The sequence below is a fragment of the Coffea eugenioides genome, chromosome 4 (genome assembly GCF_003713205.1).
Source record: "Coffea eugenioides isolate CCC68of chromosome 4, Ceug_1.0, whole genome shotgun sequence".
NCBI lineage: Eukaryota > Viridiplantae > Streptophyta > Magnoliopsida > Gentianales > Rubiaceae > Coffea > Coffea eugenioides.
In genome coordinates, this window is record NC_040038.1 from 10,205,040 (window position 1) to 10,221,870 (window position 16,831).

General features: G+C 46.7%; 2 protein-coding genes across 3 annotated transcripts in view; both read left to right on the forward strand.

The window, feature by feature from the left end:
* The window catches only part of LOC113767894 (protein STRICTOSIDINE SYNTHASE-LIKE 12-like), a 28,862-nt gene extending 13,766 nt beyond the window's left edge, over positions 1-15,096 (forward strand). Inside the window, exons 2-4 of one of the 2 annotated variants that reach the window (XM_027312098.1) lie at positions 13,485-13,651; positions 14,181-14,447; positions 14,540-15,096. In XM_027312098.1, coding sequence (XP_027167899.1) covers positions 13,485-13,651; positions 14,181-14,447; positions 14,540-15,023 — 918 coding nt within the window. In that variant the 3' untranslated portion in view covers positions 15,024-15,096. Of the gene's footprint in view, positions 1-13,484; positions 13,652-14,173; positions 14,448-14,539 lie in introns of those variants that run through there. The other variant, XM_027312099.1, reaches the window with a different exon arrangement.
* On the forward strand, positions 592-1,744 carry LOC113767895. The gene has a single exon (XM_027312100.1). The coding sequence runs from the start codon at positions 668-670 to the stop codon at positions 1,304-1,306; it is 639 nt and encodes a 212-aa protein (XP_027167901.1). The 5' UTR covers positions 592-667; the 3' UTR covers positions 1,307-1,744.
* Positions 15,097-16,831: the final 1,735 nt, after the last annotated feature.

Consider the following 16,831-nt stretch of genomic DNA (forward strand, 5'->3'; position numbering starts at 1 on the left):
TTTATTTTTTGTGCTTCTGCAGTGCAAATTTGTTTTATATGTATCAATAACTTAAGGTATTAGTATATTGATTTAGCACACTTGCTACTTAACTAATAACCCAAGTAAGAAATTAATGTCTCAAAGTATACTATGAGTCAACTTATTGCATTAGTACTTTAATCACTCGTCGTGGAGTTAGTGGTCACAGAGTTACGCTCCTATTTAGTTGATCAGTTTTTAAATTCTGATTACAAGTTTGAGATAGGGAGGGAAAAGGAAAGTGGGGGAAGTAAAACAAAAAAAAAACCTATTGCAGCAAATTAAATTTATAACTGTGAAGTATATTAGTACTTTAAGTGTTCTAATATAAGTAACCTAAGGAGCCAATCAAGATTCAAGGCCTCCACATTGATCGGTTGAAAAACTTTTTTAGGTGAGTTTCCAACCACTCGCTATGAATGAGAGTGTGATAGTCTTGTGAATGCTCTCCCATTTAATTAATTAATTTTTTTATAGTTTGAATCCTCTTCGTTCCCTTCACCACAAGGACCTATATATATACCTCTCTCGTCATTTCTCTCTTGCAAACCATTCGAAGAAGGAAAAAAAAAAAAAAGAAGTTTTCTTCTTCTCCTCCCCTGCCTCTCTCTCTCTCTCTCTCTCTCAACAGGCCTTCAAATTTACCATGGAAATCGAACCAAGCTCACCACCACTAATAGCCAAAAAGCTATGGAACATTGTGAGAATAGTGTTCTACATGTTGAAAAAAGGCATAACCAAGAGCAAACTCATGCACGACCTTCACATGATGTTCAAGAGGGGAAAACTTGCCGGAAAGGCCATAAACAACCTCGTGCTCCACCTCCAAGAAGACTACACCAACTCCCTAACTTGCCGCTCCACCGACGTCCGCATGTCCATTGTCCACCCCCGCGAGTACGAGTTCAGCTGCAGCAATAGCCCCGCCTATCCTACCTACTTTTCCAAGCGCAGAAACCATCACCACCACCACCACCACCATCACGGCTATAGCTACAAGCCACAAGACATTCATGTCGTCCAGAAAGTGTTCGATGTCTTGAATCATTACGACAAAGTTGAGGCGTCCCCTATGGTGCTACCGGGCTTTGGACATAGTCCAACGGTGAGGCAGCTCCGAGTCACTGACTCGCCATTTCCGGTGAAGGATAATGAGGAAAATCCTCAAGTGGATAAAGATGCTGAGGAGTTCATCAAGAAGTTCTACAAGGATTTAAAACAACAACGCCGAGTAGCCGCCCTGGATTCTCCGTCGCCCTATCATATATGGGCACGAGCACGATGAAAAAATTCCAAAAAAATAAAAGAAATGCAAGATTGTGGTGTCAACTTTGATGGTTGAGGAAATTCCGACTAGGATTTTCCGACATGGGTAAACCTTATGCTGTGCGCATGGGCGACCGTCTTCATTCTTCCCTTTGAGAAAAAACTACGATACCGGCACATAACATTGACACTTTAACATCGGGTTTCGCTTCAAGTTAAAGACTGTAATTAGCTCACTCGGAGGGGAGGGGAGGGACAGTATGGTGCCTGTGTATGCTGGCTTTCAACATCCAAAACCAGACTCTTTCCAGCAAATAATTTTGACTTTTGGGTACTTTTTTTTTTTTTTTTTTTGGTGGGATAAACTTTTACCTTTGGCTTTTGTCTGTGTGTAAATTTTGGTACTACTGTGGAAAAGAATAATTCTCGAATACCAATTCTCCTTTTATTTTTTTTTCTTCTCCGCCAAAAAAAAAAAAAAAATTTATTCTCCTAGTTGTTTGTTTTCTCAAGGTTCGTATCTACTGAGATAGTTTGTTGGATGTGGTAAAGAAAACCAGCCCCACGCATTTCTTAGGCTTCTGGAGTTGGTGGATTCCGGGGCTTGGCATTTTTGAAGGGTTTTCGAGACTTTTGCTACAACTAGTCTACTACTGCTGCTACTACTTTTTTTTTTTTTTTTTTTTTTTCTTTTGTCTTTGCACGGTCTCTCCAACTTTGTGTTTTTAGCGGCTCAAGTTTATTGAAGGTAGTTGAAACGTCACCAATCCCAGTACATCAAATGTAGCAAACCAAATTACAACAGCAGAATCATGTTACAACCTCCCGCGAATCACTTATGTTTTCAAGCCATTGATGTTAATTAGCTAAACCAAGGATGCTTTCTACAAATTAGAAGAGTTAAAATACATTAGCGGACCCATAACTTTTCTTATTAAACAAAAAAGGGATGAATTCAGCATATTTTTTTGGCTTTGTGAGGGTTATGTAAACATTTAACATAAACCAAGGGTGCGGCATATACTTTTCTTGACAAATTTTTTATTTTTCAGCAGATCTTTTGCAAATTTTCATATGTATACCGACATATATAGAAGCTAAAATATCGAGTCTTGGAGCCGAAAACCCATTTCCTGGCATAAATTCCCACCTTTAAAAACATGTTAGTTAAAGTCTCTTGGCGCTATGATTTTACTTGCAGCATTGACCGTCGAGCAGTTGAACCAAGCGTGTCCTTTCAATTCTTCAAGGCGCCAAAGACTCGCCCTCTAAGCAGACAAGTTTCACCATGACATATATGCATAAATGGTACTATACTAATAAATGTACGGCTAAAAAATTACTGTCCTTTCTCCTAGCGAAGAGCGAACATCAGCAAAATACCAAATGATTTGCAGTAACAAAGATTTTGCATTTTGAATCTTAGGCTGATGGTCGGCCACCACACCAGCCCTTGAAATCCATGATTAGAAGTAGAAATAAGAAGTTGCTCCCCCCCCCCGGGGCGGGGGAGACCCTGTAAACATGATTAGAAATAGAACTGAGAAAAGCAAATCAGATTTAGGTGTATAATTATCTGACAATGAAAGCCCGCATGATTACACACGCTCACAGAACCACACTTTTTTCCCTTCTTATTTCTTTATTTACACATTTTTCTTATTGGTTAAGTAAGATACCCTACCCTATTACTCCTGAAAAAGAAAAAAGGTTGGATACCGTATTGCAATATTAAGGTGCAGAATCTTGGTCCTGCCCTCTCGAACCTTAGGTTAGCAGTCAGCTTCTGCGGTCAGCTGTCAGTGGCTGTATTTTGGTAAGACCAGGTTGTCAGGTTCGAACCTGCATATACGTACATATGTATAGTTGTTTGTGTACGGGAAAATTTTATAAGAGTCTCATATTTAATTTCGATAAGATAACTGCGCGCCTCTATTCAATGATAGAATACTTGCTGGTCCTTAACACAAGTTTTTTTAGGCTCCTCCTCTCCTCTAGTTTAGAATAGAATAGGTTATACAGTTGTTATCATTTTCGGAAGAAAAAAAAAAGAAAAAAAGAGTGCCTCTATTCAATGATTTCTTTTTTTTTCTTATGGTAGATACATGAAGCTACATATACTTTGAAAGAAAATTTGCTCAATTCGAGCAGAGAATATATTATTGTTGAGGTAGAAAATTTTTGTCCCAATTGCACATTAGACAGGCGTATCCCATATGTGGCATTAGTGTGCAAATGCCAAGTAGATATTTGATGGAGGAAGCAATGGGGTCGTGGAGGGCAGCGGTATTGGAAGCAGATGGCGGCTGCCTGGGCTAGGTCCCATAGTTTTATGGTTTTCTGCAGCTCTAAGATCTAAAATAATCATGATCAAATCATTGTATCACGCTTTCATTCATTGTATATTCATGATTGATCAAGTGCTCAACCAGTGGAGGTTGCTTAAGTCATCTTCAATCTGGTCCATTATTCCCCGGTTATGCTTTCAAGAAATTTAATTTTTGTACCACATTTACCAACAATGGTGGGAAGTAGGAACCTTTGATGTTCATGGCCATCTCTCTTAAGTATTTTTTTTGTCTGCTTTGTCCCTGAGGAGGGTATTTCCAGGTCGGCAGAGCTGGGGTCCCGCCCTATGTCTCTTAGGCTCCGACCACCTCGGCCGTTCGCCATCGCGTTAGGACTTCGGCTTAATTACAGCCTCGGCTAAGGTTTTCCTTTACTTAGCCGAAGTCAATTATGGTGACCAGACAACCGGAGTTGTGAAACATGACCTCTGACACCTCTGATACCTCTGACATTTCTGGCAAAGCTGCTCTGACACGCGCCGACTGACACAGCTGTCCCGGCGCACCTTTCTGCAGAGTCCATTGAGTCACTTTGATACGCTGACTCTGCCAGATCTCTAGGGACCTGTGCAAGCAGTCCCTCTCTCCTGTCCATCCTCTATAAATACTCAAGACTTCTACTGAGAGGGGGACGGCCAAATTTCTGGTAACATTAGCCATATTGCTCTCCAGCATATTGCTCTTTAAAATACCGAACTAACTTAAGCTTCGGAGTTACACCGGGGACTTTAGTCCCTCTTACAATTTGAGCAGGTGACCTCGTCTGAGTCAACCACCTAGGATCAGAGGTCTTCTCCAGCTCGGGTGATCCACTCCAGCAGGACAAAAACGACCTCTTCAATTGGCGCCGTCTGTGGGAAGCGCGAGAATACCAAAATATGAAGCCTACGCGTTCTAAGAGCAGGAGGGCTCTCACCATTGGTGCTGAGCAAAGCAATGCAGCCCAACCGGAAGATATTTCAGAAGGGCAGGAGCCCCCAAGGACTCAGCCCGCAAACGAAGAGGCCATAACGCGTATGGCCGAGTTTGTAACCGAGAATCCCAACATCTTTGAGGAGTTGGGGAGATATTTAAAGAGGCAAGGCAAGCAGAAGGCTGAGTCCTCTAAAAGAAAATCAGATGGGTCTCCCGAAGGTTCATCTGACGAAGAATCTGATGGAAGGCGCCTAAGCCGAAGTGCCTCAAAGCGGGCACTTTCTAAGGCCACTTCTAAGGTAGCTTCCATGACCAAGGCATTTTCCCGAGGACTCCTAGGCCGACGACCCGAGGAGGAACCTCGGCCCCTGGGAATACCCGGGGTGAATTATATGAGGGCCCCGCCCTTCACTGATGACATTAACGAGGAAAGGCTTCCTCCAAACTTCAAGCTTCCCTCTATACCATCTTATGACGGCCGAGGTGATCCCGAGGATCACATCCACGCCTTCATCTCGGCTTTCCGTTTATATTGCATCCCTGACCCAGTCATATGCCGAGCTTTTCCAGTGTTCCTCCAGGGCACTGCTCGAAAATGGTTCTGGGGATTGGAACCTAGGAGCATCTCCACCCTGGGGGAACTGGTGGAAAGATTCCTCCATCGATTCATCTCCTCCCGACCTACGACCAGGACCTCGGCTTATCTGCTGAATATGCAGCAAAACCCGGGGGAGTCACTTCGGTCGTACGTCCAGAGGTTCCATGAGGAAAGCGTACAAATACCTAACCCCAATGAGCAAGTCACTATTGCTGCATTCACTCATGGGCTTGTATCTGGAGTGTTCAACACGGGGATCCACAAGAAGTATCCCCGCACACTCCACGAACTGTGGTTGAAGGTCGAAAAGGGCATACAGGCCGAGGACCTCAATCGCATGAAGAAAGAAGTCCAAGCTGCTCGCCCAAGGGCCGACCCCCGAAAAGGGAAGGAGCTTGGCCGAGGTGAAGCTGGGACTGGAAGCGGCTTCCAGAGTCCCGGCCGAGATCGTCGTAGTGTGTTCGACAGGATCTCTAAGGGGAAGTCGCCCATCCCAGAGTCCGAACTGACTCCCCTGAACACCTCCCGATCCCGCGTGCTGTCTGTAATGGAACAAACAACCTCGGAAAGGCCCCTCCCAAATGTGGGGCAGCAAAGACAAGAGGAACTCGAACCTCTACTGTCTGTATCACCGGGACATCGGACATGAAACAGAGGAATGCAACGATCTCAAAAAGAGATTGAGAACCTCATCCGACAGGGCCACCTGAAGCAGTTCATTCGCCGAGGTGGCGTCAGCGCGAATGAGCGACGCGTGACCACGGGTGACAACGCCGTGACGAGAGGCGGACGTCAGAAGCAGTTGGGCCCCCGAGGATCCTAGGGAAGCGAAAAGGCCACCCGAGACGGATCCTCAGGTCAAAGACTGGGTATGGATCCAAATAGCCGGGGTCATTAACACCATTGCCGCGGTCCGACGGGAGGAGATAGCCAGAACTCCCGAAAGAGGACCTACAGGCAGGCCAACCCGAATCAGGCCGAGGAGAGTTCCCGCCTATCCGAGGTAATTACTTACGGACCTAGTGACCCCGTCCCGGCCGCCTCTAGCAGTCATGAAGCCTTGGTGATTGAAATTCTCACCAATAATTACATCGTAAAAAAGGTCTACATTGACCCAGGAAGTTCAGTTGACGTCATGTACCTCCGTACCTTTGAAAGCTTCAAACTGGCCAGGGAGTGCATGACCACGGTGAGGACCCCTCTTGTTGGGTTCGGGGGACACATTGTGCATCCTGAAGGGATGGTGGCTTTGACGGTAACTATAGGGCGTCACCCCCGCTGTAGAACCATCCTAGTCAACTTCGTAGTCGTCAAGGCTGACTCCCCCTACAACTTACTTCTCGGCCGACCTACACTTAACGCTTTGCGGGCAGTGTATTCCACCTACCATTTGAGTTTTAAGTTCCCTACTCCCGCTGGGGTAGCCGAGGTCAGCAGCGACGTCTGCGCTGCCCGAGAATGCTATCTCGCCACTCTGCAAGCAGCCTCCCCATCAACCTCCGGGGCAAGGTCCGAGAAGAGGTCAAATATCCTCTCAATAGATAGCATTGATCCTCAGCGAGCTGAGAAAATCCCGAGGCTAGAGACCGGGGATGAGGTGGAAGAGTTCCCTCTGGACCCCACGAGGCCTGATCAGACAATTCGCGTTGGAACCCGACTGCCCGGCCCTGTCAAAAGAGCCTTGGTTGACCTCCTCAGAGAATACCGGGACGTTTTTGCTTGGGCCGCGGAAGAGGTTCGAGGAGTCCCGCATCACCTCATGATACATGAGCTGAATGTCGATCCCCAAGTCCGCCCGGTCAAACAAAAACGGAGGCACCTCGGCCCTGAGCGTAGCCGAGCTGTGGGTGAAGAAGTGGATAAGCTCCTCCCTGCAAAGATCATCCGGGAGGTCCAATATCCGACCTGGTTGTCCAACCTGGTTATGGTGAAGAAGGACACCGGGGCCTGGAGAATGTGCGTCGACTTCACCGACCTCAACAAGGCTTGCCCCAAGGATTGCTACCCGCTGCCTAAAGTCGACACCTTGGTAGACTCGGCAATGGGATATGAAGTCCTGCTTTTTTGACGCTTTTAAAGGGTACCACCAGATCGGGATGAGCCCGGAGGATCAGGAAAAGACCGCCTTCTACACTGATAAAGGCACATATTGTTACACCACCATGCCCTTCGGACTGAAGAATGCCGGGGCCACGTATCAACGCTTGGTTAACCAAGCTTTTAAATCTCAGATCGGCCGGACTGTCGAGGCCTACGTAGATGACATCCTATTGAAGAGCCAGACAACCTCCACGTTCCTTGCTGACCTGAAAGAAGTTCTGGAAGTCCTTCGGAAGACTCGAATGATGCTGAACCCCAAGAAGTGTGTTCTCGGGGTCACTTCGGGAAAATTCCTAGGCTACCTCGTCTCCCGACGAGGTATTGAGGCAAATCCGGACAAGGTAAGGGCAATCCAGGAGATGTCCCCACCACGGTCAGTCCGCGACGTCCAGAGACTGACGGGGCGGTTGGCCGCCCTGAATCGGTTCTTATCACAGTCAGCCTCTAAGGCGTTGCCCTTTTTCAAAGTCCTTAAGAAATCTGACAAATTTTCCTGGACGGAAGAATGTCAACAGGCCTTTGAGCAGTTAAAGGATTACCTCAACCACATCCCAACTCTCACCTCACCTCGCCCAGGGGACAAGTTATTCTTGTATCTGTCTGCTGCAGCCGAGGCGGTGAGTGCCGTACTGATAAGGGAGGAAGATGTCCAAATACCTGTTTATTATGTCAGCCGAGTTCTCCGAGGGCCGGAGACGAGGTACACTCAGGCGGAGAAACTTGTGCTGGCCTTGATCCATGCAGCTCGTAGGCTTAAGCCTTACTTCTTAGCTCACCACGTCTGCCTGAGGACAGACCAACCACTTCGGCAGGTACTGTCGCGACCAGAGGCCTCTGGACGCCTCACCAAGTGGGCCATCGAGCTGGGTGAGTATGACTTATCCTATGAGTCTCGCACGGCAATTAAAGCCCAGGTTCTTGCAGATTTTCTTGCCGAGCTTACTTTTGACGAAGTAAAGGAGACCATCCCGGTTACCACCCATGCCGTCACTTCGGCCACCCCAGAGCCTCAACGATGGACCTTGCATGTGGATGGCTCGTCCAATAGTGAGGGCAGTGGAGCCGGCCTGCTCCTCGAAGACCCCCAAGGAGAGATATGCTCATATGTCTTGAGGTTCGATTTTGCTGCTTCCAACAACGAAGCCGAATATGAAGCCGTCATTGCCGGTCTGCAAATAGCTCGTAAGCTCGGGGCCGCGCATATCATGGTCTATAGCGACTCCCAACTCGTCGTGTGCCAAATACTAGGCGAATATGAAGCCAGGGAAGAGGTGATGCAGCGTTATCTCTCCAAGGTATTCCAGCTAACCACACACTTCGAGTCTTTTGAAATCCAAAGAATACCGCGGTCACAAAATCGAAGGGCTGACGCCCTCTCCCGGCTTGCTTCCACCTCTTTCTCCGATCTGAACAAGACGGTTCTCGTAGAAGTTCTAGCCAAGCCGAGATATTTAGCTGAGGTCGTGTACCCCATCTACCCTGGGGACACATGGATGGGGCCCTTGACTCGATATCTCAGTCGGGGTGAGCTCCCCGAAGACCGAGCTGAATCGCGAAAGCTTCAGCGAAAAGCAGCTCGGTACACTCTCCGGCAGGGCCTCCTGTACAAGAGGTCCTACCTCGGCCCCTGGTTACGGTGTATCACCCCGGAAGAGGGCGAGAGGGTCCTTGAAGACATTCATGAAGGACTTTGTGGTGCCCACGTCGGCTTCAGGATGCTGGTGAAGAAAGCTTTGCTTCTGGGGTACTTTTGGCCCACCATGAAGGTGGACGCCCAGGTCATGGTGCTCTGTTGTCCTTCTTGTCAACACCATGCCCCTGAGCACCACCAACCGACTAATCTTATGATCCCCATCACCTCGCCATGGCCCTTCGAACAATGGGGGACCGACATAATCGGTCCATTCCCCAGGGTCCCAGGCAGCTATGCCTACGTGGTGGTGGCGGTGGATTACTTCACTAAATGGGTCGAGGCTGAGCCCCTGAGAAGCATCACTGGATTGGCTGTCCAAAAATTTTTCTGGAAAAACGTGGTCTGCCGCTTCGGATTACCTCGAGTGGTGATCTCGGATAATGGAAAGCAGTTTGCTGATAACCCTTTCAAGGCATGGTGCGAGAACTTGGGGATCAAGCAACACTTCACCTCGGTAGGGCACCCTCAGGCGAATGGACAAGCCGAAAACTTCAACCGAACTCTCCTCCATGGCCTCAAGACCAGGTTTCACCGGGCTAGATCATCGTGGATGGAAGAGCTCCCCAGCGTGCTGTGGTCCTACCGGACTACGCCGAGGTCAGCGACCCAAGAAACGCCGTTTTCCCTAACTTATGGGTCCGAGGCCGTCGTTCCAGCTGAATTCATCACACCTAACCCACGAATGGCTGCGTATGCTGCCGAAGTCAATGAAGAGGAGCGGCGAGTTGACCTCGACCTCGCCGAAGAGAAGCGTGATATGGCCGCGGCCAAAGTTGCGACATACAAAAATATCCTAGCTGGCTATTACAATGCTCGGGTCAAACACTTAAGGTTTAGTCCGGGAGACCTTGTGCTCCGAAAAAACTCTGTCAGCCGAGCTGAGCCCCAGGGAAAACTCAACCCCAAGTGGGAGGGACCCTACCGTGTTATTGAGTCCAGCCAAAATGGATATTGTAAACTAGCTTACCGAGATGGTTCGCGGGTGCCCCGAACCTGGCATGCTGAGAACCTTAAGTTGTATTACCCGTGAGGGGTACGTGTTTTCATATCTCACCTCTTTAAATTATTTCTCACTTATTCTCATTCTGTCTTAAGTGAAAAATAAGGGGACAAAGCAGTAGCCAAAGAAGAAAACTGAACTCAATCAAAGAAGAAGACAAAACTCAATCAAAAAGAAGACAAAATGCAAGTCAAAAAACCAGTTGTATTGAGATACGAAAAGCAAAAAGCCGAGGCCACATGTGACCTCGGCTCATAATTACAAGCGAATGGCCAAGGTTATCTATGACCTCGGCTTACCTATTACAAAAATCAGCCTATTATCTACGCGCCCCCTGCTTCGGCTTCCTGGTTATCTCCGGTGGCCTCAGCTCCGCCATCACCTCCGCCATCACTGCCGATGTCGTCACCTTGGAGTTCGGCCCCGTCCAGATCAAATTCAGATAGCCATTTGTTGAACTCCTCCTTCACCTCGGCCAGATCCCTTCCAGTCCGGATGCCTTCGGCCATACGATCGAATAGTTCCTTGGCATCCTCGTTGAAATGTTCCTTATCATGAAGGGACTCCAGCTGATCCGGAGTGAGGAAGGGAGCCGCATCGTGAACTGTCGAAGTGTATCCGAACATGAAGCTCGGCAAGGTGAGCTCGCCGAGATCCTTGAGGAAACCCTCTGATTTCCGGAAGGCTTCCAGCGCCGAGGTCCCCGCTTCTTCGATGGCCGCCTTGGTTGACTCTTCTTCCTGAGCCCTTCTATCTTTTTCTTCAGCAAGGGCAGTCATCAAGGAGTTCTTGGTAGCCTCGGCCTGTTCTCGCGCTGCTTCGGTCTTGTCGCGCTCCTGCTCGGTCGCCTTCAGTTTTTCTTCAAGCTCGGCAACCTTCTTCTCGAGCTCGGCAGAAGGTTGATAGTTTTCAACCAACCTTGTATAGCGTTGGGTCAGTTCGGCGAGGAAAGCAGTGGTGGATGCCCAGGAGACGGAAGCACTCTGCATCAGTTCGCTTGGGGAAAGCTTCCTGGCGTAGGTATTATCTCGGGGCAGAACTGAGTGGACCAGAAGCTCCTGAGCGACCAAGGGGTCCTTGCAGCGGTCATTCACGTTGAGCTCCCACTCCGGACACCATTGCGCGCCGGAGTGCCTTTTATCCTCCCCGACCTCTTGTGAGGGGACGTTGTGAAGATTAAAGAGAGAGGACCCCGTCACGGGGACTACGGGAAATGCCGTTGTCCCTCTGCCCCGAGGTGGAGTGGCAATTGTTATCCCCCTGATCGGCACCCCAACGGGTATAGCCGAAGTACGACCCACCCCGGCCGGAATCGATGAAGTGCGAGAGCCCTCCCCGGTGATTATCACGGGAGACCCCCGACTTGCCGTCACCGTAGTGGTGTGGGCCGAAGTGGTCTTCTTCTTCGGCCGAGTGGATGGTTCGGCCTGGTCTTTACGCTTGGACGGCCTCTTGCTGACCCCGGAAGGCCCCGCGGTGATCAGATCGGAAACCTTCTTCACTGCGAAGCATAGAGGGAGAGTTAGTTAGAATCAAGGAAAAAAATAGACGAAGTAAGGAGTAAGGAAGTATAATGCTTTTCAAGCCTATTAGAATAGAATGGCGGACGATCCGGGCTGATAAGAGCTCGGCTGATGCCGCCGTCGACAAGAACTGACTCCGAAAAATCCCAACAATTGATCCAGAGGCCCGACCCCGTCAGCTTTCTGAAGTTATCCTCCTCCAGTTTACCCGGAGAGGTCTCTTTGACCGGGGTAGGCGGCCTCCACCAGAACCCCCTGGGGAAGTCACCAGCCGGGACAAAAATGAAGTTCCTCTTCCATTCTTTGATGGAAGAAGGTGGATCTACCACCAACTTCGGGACTTTGTTCCCGAAGTAGTACCACCCCTTCTCAGTCCCACTATTCTTGAGCGAGTAGCAGCGACGGAAGAGGTTGACTGTGGGAGTTATTTCTTGATGTCGGCACAACATCTGGAAGCCGACCAGGACCCGGATTGCGTTGGGGACGAGCTGAGTGATTCTCACCCCCCAATATCTCAGGCAGTCCCGGAGGAACCTTGTGGTTGGAATCCTTAGCCCTGCCTCCAACTGATCGATATATATGGCCACTCTACCTCGTGGAGGGAGCTCGGCTGACTGGTTCGTCTGAGGAGTATAAATACTGTAGTCCCTCCTTCAGGGATACTGACGAACCACCTCGATGATCATTGCTTCAGTCATTATGCTGCCGAATTGAGGAACAATGCCGTAGTCAATTGCTTCCAGGTTCGGAGGAGTAGTAGGCTCTTGCACTCCCTCGTCCCTTGGAACTTCGTCGCCGAGGTCGTCGTTGTAGAGGACCTCCCCCTCGACCTCGGTTCCCTCGCTTTCTCCCTGGGGTGTCCCGGCCTGATGAGACGCTTCGACCCCCCTTCCCCGGCCTCAGAAACCGTTCTCTCTTCGGAGGGTTCAGGCCTTTCTGCTTCGGCGAAGTCGGGCCTCACTGTCTCTCTATGAGTACGGGCAGTTCTAGCCATTGCTAGAGGGAGAAATGAAGAAGAAGAAGAAGTGAACTTACTCAGGATGTGATTTGAGAGTGTGCCGAAGTGAAAAGACGAAGAAATAGAGCTCTGTGGTGATTCTTGATTTCGGGTGAAGAGTAAATTGGTAAAAAGGGACCCCTATTTATAGGCTAACAGGGAGGAGATGAAAGGGCAAAACCTTTGGGATCCGTAAGGACGCAACCTCTCTCCTCATTTAATGAGGACTGTTCATCTGACCGTTGATTTCACGTCCATCCACGGAGTCATCATTAAAGCTGACAACCGTCCTTTCACCCCTCATTCAGTCTCATCCGCACGGTAATGACGTGTCCCAACACTCCGTGTCTTACACCCTTATCAGCCCCGGGAAGTAGCCACTTCGGGGTACCGCGACCTCGCCCTTCCCGAGGCTTGGGGGGCTTAGTGAGGAGGGTATTTCCAGTTCGGCAGAGCTGGGGTCCCGCCCTGTGTCTCTTAGGCTCCGACCACCTCGGCCGTTCGCCATCGCGAAAGGACTTCGGCTTAATTACAGCCTCGGCTAAGGTTTTCCTTCACTTAGCCGAAGTCAATTATGGTGACCAGACAACCGGAGTTGTGAAACATGAGCTCTGACACCTCTGATACCTCTGACACTTCTGGCAAAGCTGCTCTGACACGCGCCGACTGACACAGCTGTCCCGGCGCGCCTTTCTGCAGGGTCCATTAAGTCACTTTGATACGCTGACTCTGCCAGATCTCTAGGGACCTGTGCAAGCAGTCCCTCTCTCCTGTCCATCCTCTATAAATACTCAAGACTTCTACTGAGAAGGGGACGGCCAAATTTCTGGTAAAGGCATACTAGTCTTCTCTATACTCATTACTACTTCACTCCCGAACTGACTTAAGCTTCGGAGTTACACCGGGGACTTTAGTCCCTCTTACAATTTGAGCAGGTGACCTCGTCTGAGTCAACCACCTAGGATAAGAGGTCTTCTCCAGCTCAGGTGATCCACTCCAGCAGGACAAAAACGACTTCTTCACCCGTCATTTACCAAACTCCAATTTCCACCAAATGTGATAGGGCCTGAGGCACTTGCTTTTGATGCAAGAGGTGGAGGACCTTATGCCGGAGTTGTGGACGGTAGAATACTGAGATATCAAGGTCCTGGTGTTGGTTTTCTTGATTATGCCACCACATCACCCTTCAGGTAAACTTACTATATTTTTTAGAAACCTTAAGATTATTATTCATCAGGCTATACCTCTTTTCTTCTTTTTTTTTCACTGTGATAAAAGTCTGAAATTACTTGTCAAATTTGCATTTTTTTTATAAAATTATGAAGAGTTATGTGAATATTTTGAACCGTTAGAAACGTCATGTGATAATTAACAAAATCTCAGGGGAGTACAAAGTAATTCGGCTATTTTTCTTTTCTCCACATTTCCCCTTCTCATTATTGTCATTCTTCTTTCTTTTTTGTTCCTCCAATTGCTATCGCTTGATAGCCTTCTCATTTTAGCTAGGTCTCTCATTACGGCTGTTGCCTCTCCTCGTTTGGTCCAAAATTTTTCCATTGCCAAAATTAAATGTAAAATTAGTAACAGAATTGATCATGTAATGAATGGTTATTTTTCTTCAAAACAATTGACAATCTTCCTTTTTCTTTGACGGGTTTCTACCTAATTCACCAGACAAGAATGTGTTTTCCTTAAAATTTTCTTCTAATTAGCATTCAGGACCAAGCAACTATGTGATGGTGCCAATAGCTCAGCTGCATCAACATGTGGAAGGCCACTGGGCCTCGGTTTTAACTTCAAAACCGGTGAATTATATGTTCTTGACTTCAAATTCGGCTTCCTAGTGGTTCCACCTGGTGGAGGGCTTGCAACTCAGCTAGCAACTGGATTCAATGGCACCACTTTTGTATTTCCAAATGCATTAGACATCGACCAAGCTAATCAAATCGTTTACTTCACAGATGCTGGCGCAATATTTTTGTCCAGGTTCGTTGAAAATTCCAATATCATCAAATTATTTAAGCGTTCTTGGAGATTGACATGCCTAATAAGACTGGGCAAAATTGATTATTTTGCAGGAATCTTTCCACGATCATCCAGAGCAATGACACTTCAGGAAAGTTATACAAATATGATGTAAGGACTAAAACGTTGTCATTGTTGCTAAATGGACTGTCTGGACCACTTGGAGTTGCTGTAAGCAAGTGTGGTGCATACGTTCTGATTGACGAATATATTGCATCGAGAGTTCGAAGATACTGGGTGAGAGGTCCAAAGGCTGGCTCCTCAGAAATATCGGTCAATCTTCCAGGGAGCCCAGATAACATTAAAAGAACCATTTCAGGGGATTTTTTTGCAGCTGTGACCATTTTAAATCGGCACACTTTTCAGACAACTTCGTCTGTTGGGCAAAGGATCAATGGCGACTTGGGCATTGTTGAGGCAACAATGAACTTGACCGCACAGTATACAAATAACTTGATTAGCGAAGTACAAGAATTCTTGGGGAAGTTATACATAGGATCCTCGACCGCTAGTTTTGTAGGTGTATATGGTCCTTGAAGGATTAATTGGTCACAATTATATAACGAAATTTATATCTTATCTTACTATAATAAAAGCATTGTTACGTATAGCATCTTGACCATTCATCCAAGCTGTTTGTTTGTTTAATGGTTTATCAGCACATTAATTCATTTGGTGGGATAAAAAAAAAATTGCCACCGCTTCCTCTCCTTTTTTTTTTCGGGCAATGATAACATTTGTATAATCTAATCTATCATATTCTATAGGAACGGGAGCCTAAAGAAGCTGTGAAAGGGATTGACAGATATACAGACCTAACTAAACCACAAAAAGAGTGTTTTAGCACTTTTTTAAAATTTTTTTCACTGTAAGTGGGGTTCAAACTCCCGACCTATAATCCAAAGAGAGTAGGGACTTAGTCCCTCTCACCACTTCCTCTCCTGCTGCCTCCTCTTCTTCCTCTCTTCGTTGTTCTCGATCCCAATTGCTGCACAAATTGGCTTCTTACCCTTTTACATTCGGTTGAATTGAAGGAAAGCCAGAGCAATATGCAATTTGGCGTAACATTTATCCTCTATTGTGGCTGCGCAAAGTGTTGGTGTTTGGCGTTCGGAGGTAAATTTAATAATTTTTCGTTGTTCCTTGGTGCTTTCGCTCCATCTCTGTATGTTAAATAACATATATAGTTAGATGATATATGATGGGGAGCTAAAAGATTGAAAAAGACTTGGATAGTAACTATAGAAGCATGCAGAAGAGTCATAATATGACTAAGCAGCACGCGCACTTGAATCTTCCAAGTTCTTGAAATTTTAGTCCAATTACTAACAAAATTCAGCGGCAACCATGAGTGGAAGTGTAATGACCTGAACTGTATGTTATTTAAGATGCTTGGTGTTATTCTAAAACTCAAATTCTGACATTACAGTAGCTTTTTTTGAACAAGCTAATGACTTTTGAGCTTCGATAGAATGTGATATTATCAATTACTAATTTTGTGGAACTCGTCCAAGTTCCAACCATTATTTTGCCCTGAATTATTGGTTGAATGAGTTTTGGCTTATGTACAATGTATCTGTAGGACAACTTTTCTTTCAGCAACAAGCGAACCTCTAGTTTTGGCCACTTGTACATTATGATTATGCATTAAAATCTACAGCTACTTCTCTGATACATATAACACAAATCCAATGGTTTTCTTCCCTTTGTAATGTGCTCGCTCTTTCGTTGGAGCAGCACAGCAACTCGTACGTAGGTCTGTTTGGATAGTTTAACTTGAGAAAAAAATTTTGCAAACATTATCCTACTTGCATTTTGGGCAAATTATACTTTACCCCCCTCTAGTTTAGTATTTTTTATGTAGCCTCCTATGGTTTCAAAAGTTATACATAACCCTCTCATAGTTTGGATTAAAGTGTCAAAGTGACGAAAATAATCATTCGTAACGTAACTTTTAAAAATGTCGAAATTACCCTTATAAATACACGACACACTAACCCCGTATGATTTTTATGTTTTACCATATAACCGCTTATGGTTTAATATTTTACCATATAACTTCCTTATTTTTGTTTCGCAACAATAGATGTCCTATATAACTTCCTTATGGTTTTCAAAATATACACATAACCCCCCTTGGTTAATAAATAATTTTCAACTTTACATAAGATTGTTTTTGACATTTTAGGTGACTCCGTTACGAATGATCATTTCTGTCACTTTGACACTCTAATCCAAATCATGAGGGGGGATTACGTAAAAAAATACTAAATCATAGGGGGGTAAAGTGTAACTTGCCCTTGCATTTTAAATTCTAATTACCTTTTTATCTCATATGTATCATA

What these genes read in the sequence shown, in the direction of transcription:
- LOC113767895 (XM_027312100.1), top strand. Translation starts at nt 668, where the DNA reads ATGGAAATCGAACCAAGCTCACCACCACTAATAGCCAAAAAGCTATGG.